General features: G+C 42.4%; 1 protein-coding gene across 5 annotated transcripts in view; it reads left to right on the top strand.

The window, feature by feature from the left end:
• Nucleotides 1-5,595: 5,595 nt before the first annotated feature.
• garnl3 (GTPase activating Rap/RanGAP domain like 3) overlaps nucleotides 5,596-27,581 on the top strand; it is a 65,926-nt gene continuing 43,940 nt past the window's right edge. For 4 of the 5 annotated variants that reach the window (XM_086187587.1, XM_086187590.1, XM_086187588.1 and 1 more), the window contains exon 1: nucleotides 5,596-6,107. In XM_086187587.1, the coding sequence (XP_086043713.1) occupies nucleotides 6,010-6,107 (98 nt within the window). In that variant the 5' untranslated portion in view covers nucleotides 5,596-6,009. Of the gene's footprint in view, nucleotides 6,108-22,435; nucleotides 22,690-27,581 lie in introns of those variants that run through there. The other variant, XM_086187589.1, reaches the window with a different exon arrangement.

The raw sequence follows: 27,581 nt of genomic DNA on the forward strand, positions 1-27,581 counted from the left end.
TTGAGTTACTCCTCAAATCTCTCTGTAAATACTTACATAATGTTGATTAATGAGCTTTAGGTGTACATACAGGTGCATTTTGATACTTTTGGAAAGAACCAATCAAGCTGTTTTCATACAAGTGAAGCTAAGCAGCTGATGGGTGGAGTTTCTATTTTAGGGATGAATAATTGGTATAAATCATAAAAAATATTGTCTTGATTGACAAATGGACAATTTAGTTGGTCAAAAAAGTTGATTGTGCCACCTTCCTGTATTTGAACCCTTTGTTCTAGCAGAAGCTGTAACAACTCCGAATAACTACACAGCATTGTTTTAAAGGTCCCCTAGAATGAAAATCATCGTTTTCGTGTTTGTGGTGTTTCTTCAACGTCCCCCAGTTGTGGGGAATACACACGAAGTGTGAGGCAGTGTCATAACCTCTGTTTGAAGTATCTCCCCTTTTTTGAATCGCCGCGGGAAAATGGACCAATGCGTTTTTGGCTGAAGTGTTATGTCACAGTTCAGTCAGTGGCCCCCCCCCCCCCCCCCCCCCCCACTCACACACACTGAACCCACCCCTTTCACACACGCCCCTTCGACATATTTTGGGAGGGGGCGATTATGCGAGCGAGTGCAGCTCTCTCGCGTCGCTCGCTCGCGCTACACACACTGGAGACTGCAGCAGCAGCACTGACTGAGCAGATTGATTGAATGAATGGCCTCGATAGAATTGAGACATTTGCTTTTTCTGCGCTGTCTGTCGCTAACTGGCCTGGCCTGGCCTGGCCTGGCTTGGGGGGGAAGGAATCTCACCAGCCAGACTACCAAGGGGCCAGGCCACTGGGAAAACTCCTGGTTGTCCCGACGGCCACCCTGCCACTGCATATACGGCTGGATCCGCGAATGGGCCATGGCTACTTGGTATCTTATCTTACGAATGTTGTTGTATGATATGGAATGTTGTCAATTGACAGTAGCAGTCACACTTAGCACTGGCGACAGTTAGCCGAGAAAGTGGGAGTACTTTCTTTTCAGTGACAGTGAGGGCAGCCAATCACCGAGTAGTAGTTAAATGAGGTTGCCAGATAAACAACGGTAACCGATCGCCGTCAACTCATGCACTTGCATAAATAATGAGGTTGCCAGATAAGGTCAGAAACGACGCCAATAGGGACAAACGACGCATTCTAAACCCAACATGGTAACATAGCGGTTTCAGAGAGCCTTTTAGGAAGCTTCTGAGCATAACAGACCCAACCATTTTTTTGTGGGGTTACATATCACACCACAGAACAAGAATTAATACCCCGTTCAACCTCTCTATGGCACCTTTAATTCGTCTTGATTTTAGTTTGTGATATTAGGCCATTCCTACAAGCAGCTGCATGTATGTGATTCTTATAATCCAAAGTACTACAGAACTCAGAAGGCCAGGCTGATATTTTCAGTCCTGATGGAGGTCACTTGCAAGGCCCTTCAGTGTCCTCCATCCTTCCTCTGTAAATACAGAAAAATGCTTCTCACACATTACATGACCTTGCCTGCCTGAATGTGTTTGTATTATATTAAGCTGAGGTTATATTAAACACCATGGTAGTATTTGACAAAACATGTTTTTGTGTGTTAGTGGTCAGCAAAATGATCATCCTTGTTAACAGCAGATTGGTTTGTCAGTTGAAGGGTCTCACTTCAACATTGAGTCTCTCCAAGCGTCAGTTGTAGATCATAGGAGAACTAATGAAGTCCTCCAGCTCAGATAGCTGCTCTTTATAACTAAGCTAATGGCAAGTGGTATCAGAGGGTGCCTATCTGTGTGTCACGCTGGGTGATGTGGTCGATAGTACCACCGTTGAATCATGGTGACACTGGTTTTAAACAGCAGAACCAAAGTCCTTCCAATCACATAAACATGGCTGAGTCTTCCTCTGAATGCAGCTTTGAGTCATGTTGAGAGAATTCCTCATCTAAACAGTGGGCTGATGCACTAGTGAGAGCAGATCTGCCTTCTCTGGGTGTGTAAGTCTATTGGCTCATAGGTGTACACTTCCTCCTTTTAGATGGAATCAGCAACAGAACTAAGGAACCACAGCAATCTGAGAAATCAGACGCTTTGGAACTCAATGCTTAAATTTTTATCTGAGGACTCTTGACCCCTAAGTCCAGTTCCTTTGATGAGTGTAAACACTGTACCATACACAGGACATGGTCATTGACCCATACTCAGGTCCACTTGAAAAGGTGGTCTCAAGTACAGTTGTGTACTTACTGTATTCTCTCATGCATCTTCACTTTTCTGCACTTCAGATTGAGTGTAACGCCTGTCCTCTCCAGAAGACTGAACGGATGTATCATTAAAACTAGTGGGGAAAATGAACTACATCCAGGTATGTGACAGGTGCCATCTAGTGGCTGTAGTATTTATGGCCACACTAAAATAGGAAGTTACATGAAGTAAAAGGATACGAATAAAAATACAAACAAAAGGATGAAAATCTGATACACCAGCTTCCACCCACAGTCCAAAGACATCAAGAGGGGACTTAGCTAATTGGATACTCTAAACTGACCATACAGTAGGCGTGGCTGTGAGTGTGAATGGTTGTCTGTCTATATGTGTTGGCCCTGCAATAGACTGGTGACTCGTCCAGGGTGAGCCCCGCCTCTCGCCCGAATACTGCTGGGGTAGGCTCCAGTCCCCCTGTGACCTTAACAAGATAAGCATCAGAAAATGGATGCATGAATTGATGGATAAAAATCCGAATACAGTGGTGGATTCATAGAAGAGGCAACTTGTGTTCAAGACCACTGAGTAGAGAAAGATCTTCTTACAGGATATGTTTTTTTTTTTTTATGGTGCAGTTAATTTTGTGTTGCCATGGTGTTGGCTTCCTGTTTCCATCAGAACAGTGTTTGAACCCAAAGTTGGAAATTGTCCTAACCTGAACCAAGTGGTTTTGTGCATAAACTTACCAGACTGATGCATTGTATCAGACTCAGTTTACAAATCTACAAATCTATTGATATGTTTTAGAGACCATCCTTTTTGATACAACAAAAATATAACAACACAACCCTTGAAAGCAAAAGCAACAAATCCCGCTGAAGCACAGACAAGATGCAAACCAGGTCTACACCATTTTTTTTTTAGAACTAATCAACTGATCAATACCACCTACAGCTGGCTGCACTAACAGCTTAGAGTTTCTCTAAAAACACTTGCATGTGGTCTGTTTGGATTGTTTTAGTTTCAGAGAGCTTACTGAATAAAATCTTGTAAATATGTGCCACTCTTGTCAAAAAGAAAAAAAAATTATCTGACATTTGAGCTGAATATACTGTACACTCATTGTTTGGTGAATTAAGTGGGATATTTAGTAGCCAATGAAGGTAAATAATTGGCATAAATACACAAATGAATATTGATGCTTTCACCCTGACCCCTCAGGATATTGCAGCATCGATCCAAAGAATTAATATACATTGAGAGGTACTTGCTTTCTTGTATTCGAGAACAAGTCAGTTACCAGTTTGAAGAATACCACAAGAGGATCTTTCAATGAAAAGGAAGACCTGCTGCTTCAAAACTTGTAGGTCTGGAGAGGTCTTGCAACATAAAGCTGAGGTGAAATTTCAGGAAGGTTTCATCATCTGCTGGGAATTCTGCCATATCATCTTTGTTCTACTCTTGTCACTTCTGCTTTCCCACGCTGTTAAAATAAATGTAATTCACTTCATCGGACCAATCATTTCTCTGCCAGTCGTCTCTGGTTAGTAACTGGTCACCTCTGCTGTTTTCTCACACGATATACGATTGCACAACCTACTCTGTACCTGTCCCCCCCTCTTCAGTTGGGTCCAGAAATAGAATCAAGGGATCTACTCCCTGCAATCTTTATCCAACCTGTTTTATTCTGGCCATTCCTTGTGACTCATCTGAGAAGCACCAGTAGCGGCAGCTGCAGCTTCTGTAGCCCCCGGTGGAATCCCATCTTACCACCTATTCTATCAGTCAATGCAAACAGTGTTGCAAGATGGTAATGAGGGTTATTAGCCCAGTAAACGTCTAATGAGGCATCTCGTTCAGTATTTTACTGTATATATGTTACTTAATCTTTATATACTTCAAATATTCTGATAGAGGCCGTGACATTTCCATGCATGCTGCTAGTGCATTCATCCAAATAACATTAAAAATCTAATCACTCTTTCCATATCACCATTATTTCTTTTTTCAGTGTAATTATACCTTAAAAAATGACGTTTGCTGTGTGACAAGATATAAAATTAAGACTGTCAAGCTAGCCTTAAAATGAACGCATGGCCTTAAATTTGGTCTTTAGAGGGGCACAATCATGAAGCTTTTCTTTCGTAGCCTTGTGAGGATAGGAGAAAATGATGAGGTCCAGCGGTGTCCCTCCATGTTTCAGCTACCAGCCTGGCTGCATCAGGAAATGTGAGGCTTTTCTGGCACTGTCTGTACCAAGTTAGAACTCTCCCTATGGGATTCCTGTCAGCTCCGTGCTCCTGTAACAGTTGATAGGAGGAAGAGCTTCATGATGAGTAAATCATCCGTCCTCGACACCTCCCATGCTGCTGCATGGGGTCTTCAGGTCCAATGTCAGATGGTTCTTGTCTCTACAAAACATAGGCTACACAAGGAGTCACAAATACCCATCAAAATTTACTTCCTGCCTGTAAGATTAAATGTAGGGCTAAGGAAAGGCTGAGGGTGTCTAAGAACAAAATTTTGTGTGTAAGAAAATTTTACAAATGTAGCCACAATACAACAGGTTTGGGACTTTTTCAGCCACTGAGGGGGATTTCAGATTGGATGTCCTGCACTGCTCCTGGTTTTGCTGTTGTTGTTAATGCTCAAATTAATAGAACAAAATTAAAACGAAAACTTTTTGGTAGGGCTGGCCAACATTGGCCCACGGGCCCTAATTTGGACAGCCAATAAGGTTCAATTTGGCCTTCAAGATGTAAAAAAAAAAAAGAAAGTCGAACGGGCCTATTAATAAAATAATTAAATTATATAAAAATTACATTGTACACTGGATGTTTTCTTTTTTGTGAGGTTAAAAAAATGTTGTTCATGTTCATGAAATTTCATTAATTGACATGGCAACTTAGGTGAGAAAAAGACAAAAGGTTTTTTTCTTTTTACAAAACGAGTGTATGCTTTTGGCCCACAGTGTCAGCTTTGCATCTCAAAGGACAAGGTCATGGCCCCCTTTCTTCGAGGGATATGATACACACACATATATATATATATATATATATATATATATATATATATATATATATATATATATACATACACACACACATATATATACATACACATATATGTGTATATATATATATATATACACACACACACACACATATATATATATATATATATATATATATACACACACACACATATATATATATATATAATCTACACCTTAATGAAAACTCTGAATATGCTTTTGCTGGTCATAAATGGATATTGTCTCTGGTATCTTTTCATGGGCGAATGATTTCTCTCTCTCTCTCTCTCTCTCTCTCTCTCTCTCTCTCTCTCTCTCTCTCTCTCTCTCTCTATCCAGTAAGCAGTCTCTCCGTGCCGGGCTTCAGCAGAAGCAGAAGGAGCGCTGTTGTGGGCTCCGCACAGCAGGAACTCGGGACTTCTGGAGCCGCGGAGACTGCTCAGCAGCACCGTCCGCTCAGGTTGACAGCTGCAGCAGCCCCCGCTCCAACAAAAAGCCCGCATGGAGATACCGACTACCCGGCGAACATGCACCTCTAGAAGCTCCACAGTCTTTTGTCTTGTCTGAAGGGAAAAGTCTGCAAGATCACTTTACTGGCTCCGCTGAGGTGAACCAAGCGTCAAAGGATATTTTTCTCCTCCTCTTTTTTCCTGGCCAACCTGTCTCCCGCTCTACGCCTCTCACAGTCCACTGCTCGATTATTGACTTTTTTGTCTTGGAAAGAAAACCCCTCTGTGTTTCCCGGAGTCTACCTGCTCCTCCAGCACCCATGAATTCAGACAAAAATGTGTACCTCGGCAGAGACAAAGCCATCATGCGGAAGAGAGCGTTGCTCCTTCGGAAAGGTTGCAGCTTCGAGATTACCAGGTAGGTCTTTGGATTTGAGGGAGCTGATGCTTTTCTTTTTCTTTTTTGTCTGGGACAAGAGGGTCGTCAAAATGGCTAGACGAACCCACCGAACTGCTCTACATGCGGCCACACAATGAGTTTCCACTGTGTCTTTCTCCCCCCGGACTGGTGATTTATCCATGCGTTGTGTGCGTGCGCATCGATTTGGAAAGATGCCCAAAAAATGGGCTATGTGATTCCGGAGGTAGTGTAAGTTTGTCACACAGCGGTGTCCCGTCTCCACCTGTCTGGCTAAAATACCCCCATGGCTTTTGTTCATGTTTTACCTCGTTCACATGTTTTGATGTGAACGTTGGAGGCGATGCGTTACGCACGGATGCACCTGACTCTGCAATATAGACAAAGCTCCTTGTGGTAGGAAGTCAATCATCCTTTAATAGCCCAAATCACGTGTTGTTGGACAGTCTAGCTCTTAGAGTGGCCAATCAGAGATGGGATAAGATGCTGGTTCAAGTTCCAACTAAATACAAAAAAAAAAAAAAAATCTAGTCAAGATCGGTTTGAGGGATCCAGCACACAGGCAGAGGGCAGGGGTCTTTGTAGTGGAGCCTTTGGGATTTCTGAGAGCCCTACTCTGACAGGGGCCCTCAGATCTTACCAGACAACTAGAAAGAACTAATAAAGCTAATATTTCACCAAGGAGGCCACATAGATACAGAATATGAACACAGTATCATCAATGACCACACAGTAATTTTCTGCTCCTTGGACAAAAATGGTGGTGCAGGATTGAGTCCTAAACCTGAGAATAAGTTAGCACTGTTGCACGTGTGGTTCCCTCATCATCTGTGGTTAACACAAGTTTATGATATTTTAATATTGTTTTGTTTTTTTAATCTGGCATGGTGTGTATCAGTGGATACCAGACCTGTGAATTTGCTTGTGTCCTAAAAAAATGAAATGGATAATGAGAGACTGAGTGAAACTATGGTGGCTGTTGTGGATAAGTGACGCCCAAAACGGAAGAAGCACGGAGCTGGTTGTGGTGACACTGAGGTTCTTGAATCCCTGCTGTAGGTCAGAGCATAACATCGGCCTGGTACTTTCATTTATGCTCCCAAATTCTCTAAATAGTGATGTTTGTATCTAGCGAATGCAAAACATCAAAGTCTCATGAACCTTTGCTCAACACAGAAATATTTCTGCAATAATCTAAATCTTATGGAAAAATCCCATCACTTTGTGGCTGGATAAATTATTAATGGGGTCCAATATAAAGTGTTTTTTGTATTTGTTTTTTTTTGTAGGCCTAAAATAGCTGTACCCCTCTGTTCTGGTTGCCTCTTAATGGGTGTGCTGGTACAGTATGGTAGAACTGCACTGGTCCGTTCTCCAAGTCATCTCTCAAGCTGTGTTTACGGTGGTTACTGGTGTTTCTTAAAGGTTCTCACTTTTACTGATGCCTCTCCCAAGTTCCTTCCTCTTTACATAATCACACACCATCAGCAAGACTTCCTAGCTGTGGTGTGTTTTGTCAAGAACTTGTGATTGCAAGAAGATAATTTTTAAACAGTCAGGAAGCTTTTTCACTCTTTATCGATATTGTCTATGAATGATTTTTCTGGTTGTATCAACCCGCACTCCCACCCCCACGCTAATTTCCTGCTATTTCAGACAATATGCGGAGGTGTGCAGAATTTGCTTATGACTCGCTTTATTGCTCATATAGCTCATAATGTTTTTTGTGTGTGTGTGTGTGTGTGTGTGTGTGTGTGTGTGCGTGTGTTTGAAAGAGATGTCTCTTCCTAATTTCCATATACATGTGACAGCATTTTGCTAAGCGCTCACTCTCAAATTACGCATCCTTAGTTGATTTATTCTATGTAGTGGAAGAGTGCGTTGCCATTCTATGTGCTGTGGACCTTGAGTCACATTGTAAAGCCTCCTGGCATCTCTTAGACACCGGCAGTTTAACAGACAATCAATCAAAGTCGGGCCTGAAGTGCTACTGCACGAGGAAATAGATTCTCCGCTATACTCAGGGGCTATGAAAGACACTCAAGTAGAGGACTGCTGCTGCTGCTGCTGCTGCTGCTCACAGTCTGTGTGTTCCACCACTGAGATACCATACAGACTCACTACTTTCGACAGGTTCGCAAAGACATGCATATTTAAAACCTGCCTTCACATGCATATTCACATGCTCACGTGGCTCAAGTGTTTCCATATATTTTGAATGTGGATGTTTGTTGTTGAGCTCCAGCCCCCCCCCCCCCCGCAACCCTTAACAGGATAAGGGGAAGAAAATGGATGGATGGATGGATGGATGATTGTTGTTAGGTGGTTTTATCAAGACCTTGATCCGCCCCCGCCGGGTTACAGACACTGGCGAGGATATGGCACCATGTGAAAGAAAAGCCGATTTACATGTTGAATCTCCATACGCAAGTACAGGGAAGTTGATCTACTGAAGTTATGATAAGCTCTCTCTGTTTCCGTATAAACACATGACATCACGTTATCATTACTGCTATGTTTTGGACACTGATACATGGTGACTAAGCCTTATCTAAGTAAATCAGCCAAGAGCAAGTTGGCAGGTGATCTCACTAACAGCAGGTAGCTATTGTGGAGTCACAGGTGACCACAGAGATTATGATGAAGGGAAACAATTATAGGCGGCACGGTGGTGCAGTGGTCAGCACTGTCGCCTCACAGCAAGAAGGTTCCGGGTTCAAGCCTCGGCTCCATCACAGGATCTCTCTGTGTGGAGTCTGCATGTTCTCCCTGTGCCTGCGTGGGTTCTCTCTGGTACTCCAGCTTCCTCCCACTGTCCAAAGACATGCAAGTGGGGATTTGATACTCCAAATTGACTGTAGGTGTGACTTGTCTGTCTATGTTTATTTGCCCTGCGATGGACTGGCAACCTGTCCAGGGTGAACCTCACCTCTCACCCGAAAGCTGCTGGGATAGGCTCTAGCCCCCCCCCCGCGACCTTTAGCAGGAATAAGCAGAAGAAAGTGGATGGATGGATGGATGGGAAACAATTATAAGATTATTGAACTCAGACGGCAAAAGATGGTAGTTGATTATTTGCAGCGTATCTGGAGGACTGTATGTAGACAGTTTATTCCACATTTGGGCTCATTCAGCACATAATCCTGGGTTTCTTGAATATGCGTCTTGAGGGATCTGATGATCTGATCAGACCTGACTGCTCAAAGCACACCTCTGGCTCGTTTAGATGTGGTCATATTCACTGCCTGCCTACCAAGTTAAGCCTGTTCCAAGCATACAGGACACAAAACGTACAGAACATATTCTCATTTGTGTACGAGGAGCGTCATGTTATACTGCTGGACAAGCCCAGGCTAAATAGTTAATTTTTACATGTTGCTGCTGGCAGACACAATCGGATGAGATTAGATGTCTCAGACTTTGCACTAGCAACTCCTCTGGTCAGTCAGGGGCACCTGTTTGGGGGACGGGGGCTTAGGACGGTGGTCCTCCAGCACGCTCCATCCTCCTGGTGGATGTGGAAGTTTGGTGTATAAACCACAATTTGCAATGGAGATCTTAGAAGCTGCTCAACCGCCACATTGTTTATGTCACCATCTTTTCCATGATCTGCAGGAAGAGGGCGCTGTCTCCATCGAAGACAGTGGAACCAATTTACAAATTGTGGTCATTAACTGCAAAACAGTTTATGATTCTACAGGGGTGTTATATGAGTGTTATCTTTTTTCTCCAAAGCTTGTAAAGATGAGTGCAGCAAACATCTTCGGTGTGATGGTTTGTCTGGGATGCAGCCCAGTCTGTTTTGATTTGATTTCTTTCTTCATAAGTGTGTGTGTGTTAATTTCCAGCAGACTAGGATCTGGGAAAATAGCGTTGCCTCCTGCTGGTTAAAATCAATGCATTTGGTCTTTGCAAATAAAAAGATTTTCTTGTTTATTTGCATATAAAGCAGAGAAGTGGGATCTCAGAACTAGTTGTCACTCCAGATGCACTCTACATTAATGCAAATTCTGCACAGAGCTTCCTGCTGGAACAGTTAACTTATGAGGTGCTTCTTCCCTTTATTTTCCATTGTGGTGTGTTGCTCTGACACTGTGAACTCTGATGGAAACTGAACTCTTGGTTCTGGCCCGACTGTGCTCCTCGTAAACCACCTCTGGTCAACAGAGGCTATTCGTGTGTGGACGAGATTACGCTGTATGGTGACAGTTGCAGGCTTGGCTTTGCCCAAGAACTGGCAAAACAAACTACAGACACTGCCAGGAAATGACCCTAACAGGCGAATCCGTAAGATGAACTACAAACCAACAATTTAATCACACAAACTGGATGACCGGTAAAAGACAATAAAAACCAGCAGCGAGATTTGGGAAAGGTCAGAACTCAGCTTTCTAAGAATCCGACGGCAACATCAGCACATTCTGGTGTGGTGGAAATGAGCCTCATTCGTGACGTGGAATCTTTGGGCTGGCTCGTCAATCCATAACAGAACATTTGTAGTTCATTTAAGGAAAGGCATGCACTGGCCCAGTGCAGCAACTGAATCGCAAGGGAGGAGAAGCCCATTTATCATCGGTCTAAAGCCGGGCAACATGTGATTAGAACATGTTACTATGGATTGAACTACAAAATACATAGAGATAAGGAAGCTGTTTACAATGTGGGAGGGGAAAGAGACAGGTTTGAGGGCCCGGATTAGTGGGCTTTGAAATGTGTGCTGTTCATTAATCAGTCCACTCCGTTTGTCCTCCATCTGCTCCTTGCTTACCACCCATGCATGCCTCCATTCAGCCATTGAACAAATAGCTTCTCATAAAGCAGTGATAACTTCACCCTGCAACACATTAAGTGTGCAAAAATAGATCCTTGGCTGGCTGCAGCCACTAAAACAGACTTTCTCTCCCACTCACTCTCGCATCCTGCCTTCATCTGAACTTCTTACTTGAGGGGTCATTCGTTTGCTTTGAAATGCAGCATCTTCATTAACCTCTCCTGCTGCCAGTCCCTCAATATTTTGTGACTACAGTTGCCAGGTGGCTTGCTGTAGCTTGCTGCTTGTCAGATTGGCACCAGTCTGGATCCAGCTGTAGCTGAAGTGCATGGTGCTGCCTCCACATGCTTTTTAAATGAACAGGCCAGGGAGGGAGTTTCCAATATGTGCCTTAAGGATAAAAAAAAAAAGGGCAGGGTTTTTTTTTTTTATTGTGGTTTCCTTTACACTAGACTTAAAAGCAGAATGTGAATGAGGAACATGTTTGCATTGTTTGTTTATAGAAAGTCTTTACAGTTTTCATAAACAGACTGTAAAAGAGTGAACATAGCCATCATTACATCACCCTTGGTCTGTTCTCTCCCATTTTGTTGCCTTCCATGTCTTTGTGTAACTGACGGTGACCATATTCGAACAGTAGGGTGGAGCTGTAGGGGAGTTAGAGGAAGGCAAGGGCTGATTTCCAATTAATCGACTCGGTTCAGTGTCCAGACTTGAACCAGAGGGATTTTTCTACTAATTTAAAGGCAGATTTGCATTATGACCTGTTTTGAACAATAGAAGGTTAAATCAAAAACGTGAGCAGAACTGGCTATATCAAACTTGCACAGAGGTGTATTACCACCGTACAGTGGTACAGGATTTACTACTTGTTAGATTCCCATGTACTTCCGTGAGCGGCTGCAGTACAACATTTAGTGGTGGAATTTGATTTATCGGTTCAGTGTGGTTTTGTCTTTAAAATCAAATCGGTTCAAAATGTTGAAAGCGGCAAAAGTCCAAAGACGGTTTTCGGTGGTAGCAGTGTTCGTATAACCAGTTTATTCAGTCATTTACTCCAAATGATTCATTAAAATAAACGTAATGTTGTGTTGAACAAGACCTGAAACTAGCGATGGAGGCGATGAATCCGTTGGGAACATCTTAACTGAGCAGTAGGAGGATTTCTCATTAAACTTCCTTCTAAAACCAATTTAGTCGCCCTCTGCTGTCAGTTAGAAAGAATGCAGGCTGAAGGCTCTGAAGTCTTGGCCCTCACCTTTCTGTCATATAAACCACAACCACTTCAACTGAAGAGGCCTCTTGACTGAGATAGGAAACATCATCAACAATCTACAAGTCTAGTTGAACTTCATTCAACCCTTCTCTTCTCAGACATGCACTCTTTTATATATTTTTATATCATTGATGAATTTAGATCTTGTCCGTAGTGATGAGCAACCACAGGGAGCTGAACTGATGTACTTCCTGACATCTCAACTGACCCAACACACTCCTCTCTTGTATACGGGGACCATTATTCATGTCTCTCACACATTTGAGTCAGATTGCATTTGTACTTTATTGTAATGTTTGCATTAGCCAGCAGAAAATGATGAAGCAGCGTTGACACTTGTTAAATGGCCTCTGGGTGGTAGGGCAATTGTCATTATATACCAATGTACAAATTGTTTCTCTGATTATTCATTTTGTGTGTAAACGTTAAGTGAAAAGAAAAGAAGTAATCGGGATCTGTAAAATCTGTACGTTTATGTTGTGTGTATCATGTACTCTAAGCATCTTTTTACTCGCTACACCTGCCACACCTGGACAGGGGAAAGTCACTCACATGGTGGACCTTCATTTTGGGGTTGTGGTTTTGTTTGGTTTCCATCCATCATCGTCTACCGCTTATTCCTTACTAGTAAGGGTCGCGGGGGGGCTGGAGCCTATCCCAGCATCTACGGGCGAGAGGCAGGGTTCACCCTGGACAGGTCGCCAGTCCATCGCAGGGCCAACACACAGAGACGAACAACCATTCACACTCACAGTCACACCTACGGTCAATTTAGAGTATCAATCAGCCTCGTCCCCAAATTGCATGTTTTTGAACTGTGGGAGGAAGCCGGAGTAACAGAGAGAACCCACACAGACACGGGGAAAACATGCAAACTCCACTTAGAAAGATCCCGCGCCCGAGCTGGGACTCGAACCCGGAACCTTCTTGCTGTGAGGCCACAGTGCTGACCACTGCACCACCGTGCAGCCCTTTGTTTGGTTTGGTTCTTTCTCAAATGTTTTTCATTTTCAAACTTGTAGTCTTCTGCCTCAACCAATGCTGGCTAAACTCTTAGGACTTCCCACATGTGCACCATAACACCTGTAAATGGAGTTTGATGTGTAAATTTGTAGGAAATCTTGTTCAAACGTTTAACGATTAATGTACCTACGATCAATTTTGAAGCCTTGATCGTCTGGATGTCCCAGCTGCATCAAGGAATGATGATTGCAAACATGTCGTCGGTGCAATACATTTTCTTTTGTGTGATTTCCATAGAAGAATTTCCAGCTGGGAAATTGAAAAAGTGTGCTCGGCCGGTTCTGCTCCGCTCCGCCGTACAGTCAGTCCCTCAGTGAGGTCTGATAAACACTGGACTCTAATCACTCCCATATGTGGCTGCATAGCTCAGCACAACCCTGCACAGTTCAGCCATGTGCACAATGCAGCGCACAAGGCTCATTTAGACAGAAAAATAGACTCAAATTACGAGAAGAGAAACATACAAAAAAAAAAAACTTCCCTTGCTTGATTACAGCTCTATGTAAACTTTTACTCTCAACTGAAACATCTGCTTCTATTTAGGGCTTTAGGACACATACCTACACATTAAAAAGCACTGTGCACTTCTCCGGGAAGGCTTGTAGGCTGGAAAAACATTTCCCATTATAGTTGACTGGAATAGTGCACAGCGAGTAAAGTGGGGTATCGGTGGAGATGCGGCCAGATCGAGCACAGCCGCAAGCCACATACATAGGGGAGTCATATTATGTGGAGTGGTTTCTTTTTTTGCTCTCAAAGCTGTATAAACTTCCGCTTTCACCACGGTCACTCTCAAGGATGCAGCGAAGTGAAAGTGTTTAGAAGTTCCACAGAAGTGAGCCGGGGATCGTTGCTGCAGTGGAGGTATGAGAGATCAAAGGATATCTACACAGTACGGAACAGTGCGTCTGTAGACTCTCCACACCAGCCCAGTGCCCCTGTGGTAACCCTGAAAATACCATCTAGGAGAGACAAAGGAGGAAATGGAGCCTGTGAAGGGTTACTGTTGTACATTTTCACCCTGCGGTTTAAAGGGAGGCAAGCCAAAACCTCCTCTCGGTTAGCAGCAGAAAGAAAACGGGTGAAAGAATGAAAGGTTGTGCATGCGTGTATTTTCGGCAAAGGTTGTAAAGATGTGGCTCAAATTAAGTTGTTGATGTAAAAACCCCAACTGCGGGCCTCCTGATGTAATAGTATGTGGATTATGTTGCATGTTCCTGTTTTCCATCTTAGCTTTTTGGAAAGTTCCTAAAACAAAGCAAAGTCATGAAGGAGACCCTCCTGTTGTGAAGCCTCATTCATTTGTTACATTTTCTTGCCTTGAGGTAACAGGGAGTCATTTTGACCCCTAGAATATCCCTTTCACATAGATTTAAATCATCACATTTCTTGATATGTTTTTAATTATTTAAATGAAGTATACTGTTGACAGAGTGTTGGTGTAGACTTGCTTTCAGGATAGGAGCCAACAACAACAGGACAGATAAATGTGAATTAGAGGCTGACCCATATGTTGACGGTTCCTTGCACTACGCAGGCGTGGGGAGCTGTCTGTCCTGATCTTGGAGTTAATGTACTTTTATGTATTATACACATTTGGAAGGCAAATGACATGTTTCACAGAGGAGAGCTGTGCGCCATAGTGCTGGGCAGCATACCGGTTCTCATTTCCTGCTTGGTATTAATTTTCTCTGTACTTTCATAGCATCAGGAGTGATGCTAAAAGGAATTATACCTTGAAATATTTATTTGTTATCTTTATAGCCACTAGGGGACTTTGTAGCACATGCATAAGTCTAAAACAGCTCTATCGGGTAACTTCTTAAACCACTGATGGAGAATGAATGAGGTTTTATGACATGTCCAAGGTTATGGTCTAATTAAACTAACCAGGGCAGAGACTCTTTGCCCACTTTGTCATTGCAGGTGATTGAACCTGATCAGACCAAGAATAGGTGTTTGGGGAGTGAAGTTCAACACTGTCATTAAAGCTGCTATTTCTGCATTATGTAGCTTAAAATACACGTCTTACTAATAATTATATTGCTAAATTGATTTTCCATTTGTTCCTTTTAAGATGGAGTGATGGAGTTGTTTTATTATGAAGAATAATGAGCGTAATTGATGTTTTTGCTCTACTTGGCAGAAATGAACACAGGTGCATTTTGTGAACAGAGAGATGAGAACAACAGAGGTCTCCTTTTTCGCGAGACTGGTGGGGATGAAGTGCAACAACGCTTCAGAGTTTCTTCGCCGCTGATAGTGAGGACAATCCTCAACAATGGTTCTCACAATGGTCCTCACAATGAATCGGGTTTGAGGGGCAGTTATGAAGGTCTCATCAGTCTAGAGCCAAAACACAGAAACCACACATTCTTAGTCATTATACAATTTCTAACCATTTATGTTGGTACAAAGTATTTTGTAAAGTATTGGGTGGAAAGGGGTTGTAGTGGTGCAGAATAAAATAAAGCCGCACATTTGATTTCTTTTGCAAAGCCAGAGGCAGTGTTATACCCTCATGGCTCACTGTCGAGAGGCAACAAAGAATAATTGTACTGGGTGGATCTGGAGGATAAATTTTTTGGATTGGCACCAAACTCCTAAAGAAATAAGTTTTTTTCCCTCAAAAGAAAAAAATAATACAGTAGAAGGGTTGCAAGAAGCATGCCAATATATAAAAAAAAAACCCAATGCATTCGCTTAAATTCCCTCTCATTCAGCTGTGATAAAATTTACAACCACAAGAGGGCGAACTCTTCCTGTAAAAACAGGGATGTGGCCACATGATAGGATGACCAGTGTTTATTAATTAAAAAATGTGACGTAAGGTGTCATTCTTCTGATCTTTACCTGTTAGTTTAAGCTTTTGATTTGTCACAAGATTAGGGAAAAGGAAGAAAACAAATAAAAAATTCTGATTTGTAAGTATAACAGATATGTCAGCCATTCAAAACCTGTAGAGAGAGAGGAAGAGGGAGAGAGAGAGAGAGAGAGAGAGAGAGAGGGAGAGAGCATGAAGAAGCAATTTATGTGGAGAGCAGGCAAACTCAAGTAGCTTCAGTTGAGGGTTTTTCAGACAACAAACAAGATCACTGTGTTTCTTTGTATAAATTAAAGAGAAGGAGAAAGTCTTTGCAAATAGCCTGTTTCTTTGCATGAGAAAAAAAGCTTTTACTGCATCATCGTAAATTGACTTGTGTATCTCGTCATGCTCAGCAATTATCAGGACTAAAGCATATTGTCAGCATACTAAAAGCATCCACACACACACACACACACACACACACACACAAATACACAAGCATACACAAACACATTTAGCTTAAGAGCTGAAGGACAAAGTGATGTCCAGGGCTGGTCTTACTGTTACAGACAAAAGGTTAATTCACCTGATTACATTTAATGAGAGCGCTATCATCAATCGACCCAGCCTGACACAGAGACATTTTAAAGAGGCCACATGGTGACCTGCTGGCATTTGGGGCGCACTCGAAACAAAGAGGTCTGGATCTCTGGATCACGTGTGTGTGCATGTTCACCATCATTAGTCGAGAGATTCTCAAACTCCTGTTTTTCTATCCCTCAATTCATGTAAATGCACTTAGCTATTATTGCTGCTTCTTCCTTTATGTTACGTATTGTCAAGAAACATCATTGCAAGTCTGTTAATTTGCATGCTGCATCTGATGTGACAATGCAGAACACCATTATGTTTAAACCGCAGAGTTTGTCGTATGAACATTATGTCCATAACTGCCAGAGATGCTCAGGTCTTTTCTTGCAATTCCAAGTCGAGTGACTTCCTCCCTTTTTTCCCACCTTCCTCCAAATTCAGCAGTGTTTGTTCCTGTTTTTCTCTTCGTGTGCATCAAGTGGTGTAATGGAAACATGGAACCCCCAGTAACTCAGGACATGAAAATTAATATCACTGTATTTTGCTCACGATAACAGTGGTATCATAATATTTCAAGTCTGTGATAATCACATAATACAAGACGGAATCTACAAGGTGTCACAATAACTAAGTCCAGTTCTTGAGCCGATACTGGCCGACGGTGGAGTTGTTTGGACGTGTACTCAAAGATGAAGTTCAATCTTGTCCAACCTGTTGGAAATCGAAATATGTTAATGTTGTTACCGCATAGTTTCAATGTAACATTACTTCAGTTACAACATGTGCTGTCGAAGCAGATGTCTCAACTCCATCAACAGCCAGTTGTATCAAGTATTGGACTCAGTTACTAGATTGTAGGTGAGAAACCTGTTTCCTTCCTTCCTTCCTTCATCATCGGCACCTTCCATGATGAACGGTATGGCTTGAATCACCTGTGACCATGAACCTCCAACAACCTGTAGTGGTGTGGAGGCACATTACACTCAAATCAATTTTTACACGGTGAGTGTTTGCAACTACAATGCAGCTTGTGTTCAAACATCAGACTCTAGTACCAAACTCCATTGTGTGCAACATTATTTTGGATAGTTTCTTATTTTCTTCTTTGTATAGAGATGGCTCACATTAGATCCAGTTTGATAGTTTGTAAGTATAATCACATTTTGTGTGTGTGTGTGTGTGTGTGTGTGTGTGTGTGTGTGTGTGTGTGTGTTCTCTTTCCTACACACACAAACAGTGCCAGAGGCCTTGTTTGGCCTTCGCGTGGGAAAGGCGCCGTGGTCAGACGTGGCTTACTTGGTTAGACTAAAGGGCCTGAGTGGCAGCTGTCCAGAGAGGAGCCTGCATAGCTGCGAGGGATTAGCAGACTATTGAGTCAAGGGCTCCTGATCGGCATCATGCAGCCTCAGAGATGAACCGCAGAGCTGAACCAGCGAGAGGCCTGTGAATACACATTGACATTTTGTGAACCTGTGCACTGCAACCTTTACTGGCATGGATGCCTTGATTGCAATCCCACTCACTGTAATGCTTACACCTACATATATAAATATATCCTGGTCTTTGAAGTTGCTGTTGTCTGGGGAACACCAAGCCTGGGATAATGCATCGTAGCTTGGTCTCACATACTCATGCACACACATGCAAGTACAGGAATTGATAGGTATCGAGGATTGCTGTGAATATTTCAACCCCATCAATAATACTGAAGCTCTGGATCAATCCAGAGAAGAAAGATAACGGGTCATTCAGCATTATAGATTGTTCTTGAAACAACAAGTTGTTTATTCTGACCTATTGATACTACAAATACACACTTTTCCTTTTTGCCCCATTTTAAATCCCTGTGGAAAAGAAATGTTTTGGGATGTGCCAAAGATTTGGTTAAGGTCTGGTTAGGGTTTGGAGCAAAACCACTCGGTACGGTTAGGGTTTGGGTTGAAATAAGCACTTTTGTGAAGGTTAGGGGGAAGATTGTGGCTGCTTTGAGTCATGACTGAAAATGGGAAATGAACAGTCTCCCGCTGCTTTGTCTGTCAAAACAGCAGCCTTCACTTGCTGCTGGCTTTGGGGTTAAAACATAGTCTTCTGCGCCAAAGTATTTGGGACCTATTACCATCTTAACCCTTCTACTTACATAGATTTTCTTACAGCGCATTGATGTCGGATTTCCTACTTTTCTATTGTTATGATTGCTGTGGCCACTAGATGGCGTTAGTCAAGCTCAGTTCCCTGCTTTCAGTTACAACTTATCCATTGTTTTTCTTGTGAAGACACTATTCTGAGGGTAGGTTGAACCCAATCGGTTGTTTTTAACACAATGTAGTTTGGGTTGAGTTCACCTATCAGGTGGTAATCGCAGACAGACAGACAGACCTGATGTATTGGGCTGTAAAGCATACCCAGCACATTCATGTTAATCACCCAAAGGTGTCTCCGACTGAAATAAGCGTGAAAACCAGAAGCCCCTCATGCAAAGGTCATGTGGTCCAGTGGCATCAACAATGGAAGACTGTTTGTGATGAGGTTGTATTTATGCAACGTATATGAGTGTCTATGTGTGGCCTTGAGGCTCCAATTAAGAGGCGGGGGTGTTCGGTTATCTCAGTCTGGCGGTTTGTAAGTTGATCCCGATGTAAGAAAACAAAAGTGTCACCTTATTTTCAGCGTCCTTTATAGAGGCGTTCCATTTCTTCAGGCTGTTGCCGACTTGCATTTCAACATGAGCTATTATTAAAGGTAGTTGCATTCAGTCGGAGAGAAAATGCTGCGTGTGTCGGTTGCTTTAGGTGTTTTCCATTGGAGTGGTGTGACACAGAGGGGGGTTTCTGCTGATTAAAAATTGATGAGCAGCTGAGCGTCGCGTAGCCTGAGCCGAGCATTCCTGCGCTCTGTCATGTTTCAGGTGTGTGTGTGTGTGTGTGTGTGTGTGTGTGTGTGTGTGGATGGAGTTGGAGAGTCTGGCTTTAGAAGGGCTATTGTGGAGGTATCAGATTTACTTGAGCTCACATTTCGTGTGTTTGTGTGTGTGAGAGAGAGAGAGAGAGAGAGAGAGAGAGAGAGAGAGAGAGCGAGAGGAAGATTAGGTCATTCTCAAGTTTTTTGACATATTTTAATGTTCATCATTCACATTTCACATTTGCTTTATGTTCTATATTTATTTCAATGTTCCCGTTCATTCATGACAAGTTGCAAGTTTTTTTGACTCATTCATTTTTTTCCAGCCTGTTGCTACCTGCACTTTTCAAGATCTTGAAGCTACTCTTCTCCTGAACAGCAATAACAGATGACATTTTTTTAAGAGATTGTCAACATTATTTTCAGCCAAGGGGTGGCACGGTGGTGCAGTGGTCAGCACTGTCACGTCGCAGCACGAAGGTTCTGGGTTTGAGTCCCGGCTCCATCACGGGATCTTTCTGTGTGGAGTCTGCACGTTCTCCCTGTTCCTGTGTGGGTTCTCTCTGGTACTCCAGCTTCCTCCCACAGTCCAAAGACATCAAGAGGGGACGAGGCTGATTGATACTCTAAATTGACCGTAGGTGTGACTGTGAGTATGAATGGTTGTCTGTCTCTATGTGTTGGCCCTGTGATGGACTGGTGACCTGCCAGGGTGAACCCCACCTCTCGCCCGAAAGCTGCTGTGATAGGCTACTGCCCCCCCCCCCGTGACCCTTAACAGCATAAACGGTAGAAAATGGATGGATGGATGGATTTTCAGTTCACATGTTTTTAGAAATCAGAAAGTGACACATCACTTATAACACTAGCTGTAAAATGTGGTCACATACAATTGACCTTCATATGCCGTATTTGCTTAAACATTATGTGTGAAGTACTACCGTCCTAAATTATATATCAGTTTATTTTTAAGAAGTATAACAGTGAATATGACCTGTTTAGAGTCTGATTGACTGATTGACATGTACAGGATTCGTACATGTATTTATGCATGCATACATATACACATACACATACACACACACACACACATATAATCTATATAATATATATATATATATATATATATATATGTACCTTGTTATTTATATATATATATATATATATCAGATGCAGCTATGCATTAATGCTTCTGCATTTGTCTTCATTAAATATGTGAGTCTGGAAAATAAAAGAGGAAAATGTGTGACAGTGAAAGTTTAAAGGGGAAAAAAGTGCTGATTTTATAATTTGTACTTAAACAGCAATAGGGACTTTCAGAACCCCCAAGAAGAGGAAGTTGAGCCAGAGTTTCTCACAGTTCGAGTGGACGTGTGGTGTGGTATACCAGCTTCCTGGCTGTAATAAATGTGGCAACTGACAGCAATCATTTCTGCTCCTCAATATGAGTGAGTGTGTGTGTGTGTGTGTGTGTGTGTGTGTGTGTGTGTGTGTGTGTGTGTGTGTGTGTGTGTGTGTGTTCAGGACTAACCAACTGTGTGTTCAATAAACCAAGAGGTAATCTGTGAAAGGTCTTACAGATCAGGGGAAGGCAGGAAAGAGCATCTTGGGAAGGTAAAATAAAAGAGAGGACAGCAGAGTGAGGGATGAGGAGACGAGGAAGCCTCCGTGAATGAATGACCTCATCATTGCCTGGACCTGCTGTTGAGGGGGATTATGGGTAGACCCAGGAGAGCACATAAAAGTGATTGATTGGCAAGGATCGAAGAAGCCAGAGAAAAACAAAGATCAATTCCCCATTTAGGAGAAATGTTATGAAATGTTCTTATTATGTTACTGTTATACAGAGTTTACAAGTTGTTGCTAATCATGCTTGATGACCCACATCCTTCCAAATACAGTATAGACCAGTTATTATCCACTGAAAATACCTAATAATCAATTTAAAATCTACTTTCATTGAGTCCAAAATACTCAGTGCTTTAACGGACAGTGTGCCGCCATTCACAACATCAAACCAGCACAGGTGATGGGACTGTCTTTGTTACCTGTTAATGTACATAAAAGCAAGGTTGTGATTAATCTCTTTTCATAGTTTATTAAAGCGCAGAACTTACGTGTTGAGCCCACAAGACGTTCTTCCCTCCTGCTTCTTTGTAAAGAGCCAAACACGTTTATTTAGCTCGGAGCTCGTCTGCTCGCGTTCCAAGTTGCACCAAAGCTGGAGCGTTAGTTTGTTTTTAGCTCATATCAAAGTGGCGATTTCTCAGTTGGATAAAGATAAACAAATTTTACCAGATGATGCTCTTCAAAGTGTGTAAACCAACATTTTTAGCCACTTGTTGGCGTCAGTCTCCATTGGCCTCAAGCTAAATAAATGTGGCTGACGCTTTCTGCATTTTGAAGTCTAAAAGAAGTAATGCAGGAAGGAAAAAACATCATTTTGTGCTCAAGACAACCATGTGAGTACCTCAAAGGCGAAATACACGTTTGGAGAATGCGTTAAGATGTGGAATTTCTAATGAGTGATAAGCAATAAGGGCCATTTTAAGGATTTATGTGGATTAATTCTACATTTTTTTGCACTAAAAATGTTTTGTAGACATTCGTACACATGTGGAGGGGATCTATAAATGTTTCTCACTGTTTTCTCTCAGTTTTCACTTCAGATGATCCTTTGCCAGTCAGTTTGTAAGTCAAGATATTGTGGAGACAAAGCTGCTTGGGTGTGATGTAACAGCTGTTTTGCTTTTCACATCAACGACGGAGGGGGGGGGGGCAAATAACAATAAGACCCTTTGAAATTTTTGCAGAGCCTCCAGCAAATGATGTGATGGATTCAAACGCACCATGTGAGTGAGTGAATGGGGAAGCGAGAGAGAGGGGGGGGGAGATAGAGAGAGAGAGAGAGAGAGAGAGAGAGGTGGCACAGTAAACACAGCTCCAGTGGCAGAGTCGTTCCGCTTCATCACCATCATGCACTGAACGCGACGAGAGAAACGGATTCCGACCACCAACAGGGGATTTGGCTCAGCTGTTGTCGGAGTTTGTGCCGCGGTGATGGTCCTGTAGTGAGAGAGACCAAACAAAGACACCGGTTATCCTTTTTTTTTTCTTTCTCTCTCTTTACTGTTGCTGTGTCCGCTGGACTGACATCGCATGGGGACATGAACAGTGTGGATCCAGCATCTAACAAACTGTTGACTTTCAATCAGCGGTAAAAATCTTGCTTTTTGCTTGTGTTTATGAAAGCTCATCTGTTGCATGCAGTGTAGTTCTGCAGAACCCCCCCCCCCCCCCCCCCCCCCGCCAAAAAAAAAATAGACGAAGCTCCGAGACGTAAGTTGTTGCGTAAAATGTTTGGATACACTGATAATGAATTCGATTATTTGATTACAGTTTTGCACGACTCATTTATCTGTGGCCGTTTACTCTGGGACAGCTGGCAAAGTGAATCCACAAGTCTGGAAGTGTTGAATTTAACTGCTGGGTTATCCGCAGCTGTGTCGCTGCACTTTTTATGGTCTCCAACTAAAGTGCGGGTATTCGGTAGCATGAGCTGCCATTAAAGTATGGACACGGAAAATGTTGAATTATTGATGTTATGGCTTTCAGTTCAAGGTAGAGTGGATGTGGATGCAGCTCTGCAGTGTGACAGTAAAGTATGTGGCCACACTGGGGGCAGGCATGCAGGCATCTGGCTGGAGTTCAGATGGAATCCAACGCTGTGGCAGCTCATTTCTTGCCTCTTGGATGGATGAAAATGCAACCACAGCAGCTCTTAAACCAGCTTAAAAGCAGGTGCAGCTTGGCCTGCAGTGACACACAGATCATAGTGGTCACGCAGCCTCACTGTTGGGCTCCCATGATGCACCAAATGTGTCCCGTTAATGTTCATTAAATTGTTATTAAATGATCTAGTGACTTATCACATTGCTGCCGCAGCTTGTCATGACATTGCTCAGCCAGCTCATCATCATGGTGGTCTTGCTGTGGGTAGAAAAATTACTTTGTGTAAGATATTGCAGAGACTTTGGTAGAAAAGAGTGTGATGGCCGTATATGCATGTGTTGCATCTTGATGCACCTGATGAATTCAAATGGGATTTAAAAAATATAGTTTTAAGTGATACATTACCCGAAAAGGTGTGTTTCTTTGGTGTAAGTCCTCACAAACTGAGTCTTCAGCTCACAATGGCATCTCTTGTAACAGTTTGAGGTACGACTCCAAAACGTAGAAAGTCAGCCACACTTATTTATTATTTACTCACTTATTATTTAGCTTAAAGCTAATGATGACCTTCGAAGCAACTATTAACAACAGCAAACTGTCCAGAAATGCATGTTTAGGAACGTCGTCCAGATGATCCACCTATTCTTTATCCAACTGAATGCTCAGTAATCATCAAATTACCTATAAAAGAAGGACGTGTAGTACTGAAGTACTGTGAATGAGTCTGTGTTGTCTGTGCCATTCAGTTAAAGTTAAATATGTGGCTGACCTTTTTTGAATTCTGGAGTCAGAAAGAAGTAAAGCAGGAGGGAAAAAAATGCCTTTGTGAGCTCAAGGCACCCATTTTCAGTACTTGAAAGGCAAAATAAATTTTTGGGGTGAAGTATGTCTTTAAATCCTAAAAGGTTTATCCATTCAACCTGTTATCCCAGAAGAGGAAAGTCTGTTGCGTGACTGGACATTCATGCAGCCATTCAGACGAGCTGCTGCAACTGTTTAAAATACCAAGATTTTCAGATGTATTTGCCAGATGGGGATGCATATTATATATAAGACAGACGATGTCGGGAGGCTCACAATATGGTTGAAAACCTTTGTATTTCGTACCAGCTGACAGGTCTTTTTATGTGTTCCGCCATAATTGTGTTTGGCATTCCTCTCAAGTCTTTTGATGCATTTGACTTTTCCTCAAAGAAGCCGTTTTATGGAGTAATTTAAGAGTTTAGAGAGTCATAAGGTGTTCAAGTGAAATGATAAAAGGATTGCCTTCTCGTTGAACAGGACCGGGAGGTTTGGTATGATGGGGGTAGAATGATTTATCTATGCATCACACTGTATGGAGCCGCTCAGAAGCCATTGTCTATTGGCGTGTGACAGAAACCTCAATTTGTAACCTTTCCCGTTCTCCATTACTGAGGGCAGCAGTTGAGTAATGAATAGCCATCGTACTGCTTTCTGTTTCAAAGCTATTTCTCTTTGGTCTGAGCTTTCAGAGTCATTTGTCTGTGGCTATCAGCCATTTGGCTGCTGGAAATTGAACTTCTGAACTGTTGTGGTGCAGAGTTCAAGTTATGATGTCCAAACATATGGACTGCACTTAATGCAGTATTGCTAATGTGGCTCAGTCTAATGTTTGAAAAGTCACCTTGAGCTGTTGAGTCAAAGCAAGTAGGTCATGCTTGATTTCTTCTTAGAGTAAAAAAATAAATGGTGGCAGGAAAATACATAAAACCAACTACATAGTTGTGATAAGTAAGTATGGCAAGAATAAAATTAGAAATATCACAAAGGTTGAAAATGTAGCTTTTTTCAATGTGTTGTTAATTTATTAATCAGCATGAGTTAACACTGAGTCGCTGGTTACAATCCTAAACAGCAAGTTCGCTCCTGTACCTAAATTAATGTTGTGGGAGATTTTTTTTTTTTTCAAGCACATCCAAAACTTTCATATGACACCAATAGTAATATTTATGCTATACAACATCAGAGTATGCAAAAACTATGATACAGTTAACAACGTCACTCAAGATATTTTTTGTGTAAAATGTTTAAAATCGATCCAAAATTTACGAATTTAAACTTTTTTTCTTTTTCTTTTTTTTTTCGAACAGCAATTGCCTTTTTTGTAATTACAGAGAAGTAAGGCATCGAGAGCTCTATTAGTCATAATAACCCTCTGGTAAGTGCCAAAAGACACTAGAGAGTGAGAAGGAGGTTATGGGACAGCACAAAAAAAAAAACAATCAAATTTATTTTTGTAGCTCATTTAATACAACTTAAGCTGACCAAAGTGCCACACAAACATAGGAAAAAAGACAAAACAAACAAACCTCAAAAAACATTAACACACAGACACCCATGGATAGAAAACCAAGCATTCACCCAGGCATGAAATAAGAGTAGTTATCAGGGAGTAAATGGGGACAAAAAATAAATAAGGGCAAAAGCAATTATTATGCAAGTCAATTCAATAAAAGCAAAGGTTTAGGAATGCTTGAAAGCCAAGCTGAAGAGGTGGGTCTTGAGCCGGGCTTTGAAGGGCTCCATGGAGGGGGCAGGTCTAATGTGATGAGGTAGATTGTTCCCACAATTGCAAAGGCACTATCACCCCGAAGCTTCTGCTGACTGGTTAGCCTTGATCTAAGCCTCGATCTTTCCTGTACCATAAAATACCATAAGTCTTCTTGAAAAGTTGGTCTTGGGCATGGTTCATGTGTTCTCTTGTATGGTTTGCAGGCAAAGAGAATGCAGCCTCATCAAAACAAGAAAGTAGGCTGCTGTATGACTGCTTTTTTTCTCACCTAACGGATGAATACAAGTGGCTGTCAGTGTGAAGAGTCGCAAAGACATTCCTCAGTGCCTCCTGTTTCCACTGAAACCTTCATATCCACGCGGTGCGAACCCATTTCATCGTCTGAGCTGGACGGTAGCTTAAGCAGGAGAGCAGGCAAAAAAAAATCATTCGTGGCTTCTCCTAAATAATAGAATTGAATAAAAAATTCTGAAAGCATGGCTTACTCTCAAAGGAGGCACGGTGGTGCAGTGGTCTGCACTGTGGCCTCACAGCAAGAATGTTCTGGGTTTGAGCCCCGGCTCAAGCACGGGATCTTTCTGTGTGGAGTCTCCATGTTCTCCCTGTCCCTGCGTGGGTTCTCTCTGGTACTGCAGCTTCCTCCCACAGTCCAAAGACATCAAGAGGGCACGAGGCTGATTGATACTCTAAATTGACCGTAGGTGTGACTGTGAGTGTGAATGGTTGTCTGTCTAGATGTGTTGGCCCTGTGATGGACTGGTGACCCGTTCCTTGTGAGCCCCGCCTCTCACCTGAAGGCTGCTGGGATAGGCTCCAGCCTGCCACCCCGTGACCCCTGAACAGGTTAAGCGGTAGAAAATGGATGGATGGATGGATGGATGGATGGATGGATGGATGGATTACTCAATCAGAAAAGCATGAGCAAGTTTCAGTCTTCAACTACAGCATGTATGCATCATTGCATAGACTCTTTCGCCCCCTCGTCTGGTTACACGTCGGTTCTAGGTGTCAACAGCTTGAATGTGACTTATCTGTTTGGTCACACAGAAATGTCGTTTCTTAGTTTACTTCAGGATACACCTTCGACATTTCTGGAAATATCTGTCTTTTTAGAAGTGAAAAAGCTAAAAGGAAACAATAAATATATCCTTAAGAACACAGAAAACCATTCTCACTCTGGCAACAGTGTTTTTCCCTTGGATATTTTACAGGCAAGGGTTGTATAAAAATGATATATTTGTGTGCACATAATCTGCCAAGTTACTGATTTGATGCATGTTCTTACTCGAGCCAAAACAGTCAAACTAACTAGCCAAGGTAGTAAAACATAAAAATCTCTCATGGACCACAGCCATAGGAGACTGTGGCAGACACAATTTCAAAACAACTGAATTTCTGACGTGTTTCACTTGCATGCTTGTCATTTTGCCTCTTTGTCCAACCACCTTAAAAATTTAAGTACCTTTAAACATCACATGAAGCCCAAAACTCATTAAAACCTTTACGGAAGGAGATGAGCTTCACTCGGAGATAGAGTGGTTTTCATTAAGGCGAAGAAAAGGAGGGAGGTGGGGTGGTATCACTATATCATCCCTCTAAACCCTTTTCGTGACCTGCTCTCAGAGGACAGCTGAAGGGTAGGAAAGACCTGAAAATAAAAAGTATGAGCAGATGAAGGTCAAAGCTGTGATGGAGAACATTTTGTAATGAGCTCCAGCAGACCCCACTTTGCTACAGCATGTAGAGGAAGCAAGCTGCTGGAGGGGAGTGGGGAGTAAGGAAACCCTGATGGTTCATACATCCTGTGGTATGGACACACTTTAAAATGCATCCTCTTAGCTTGA

This window comes from Aulostomus chinensis, chromosome 19 (genome assembly GCF_037954235.1).
Source record: "Aulostomus chinensis isolate RoL2024-O1b breed Wild chromosome 19, RoL_Achi_v1.0, whole genome shotgun sequence".
Lineage (NCBI taxonomy): Eukaryota > Metazoa > Chordata > Actinopteri > Syngnathiformes > Aulostomidae > Aulostomus > Aulostomus chinensis.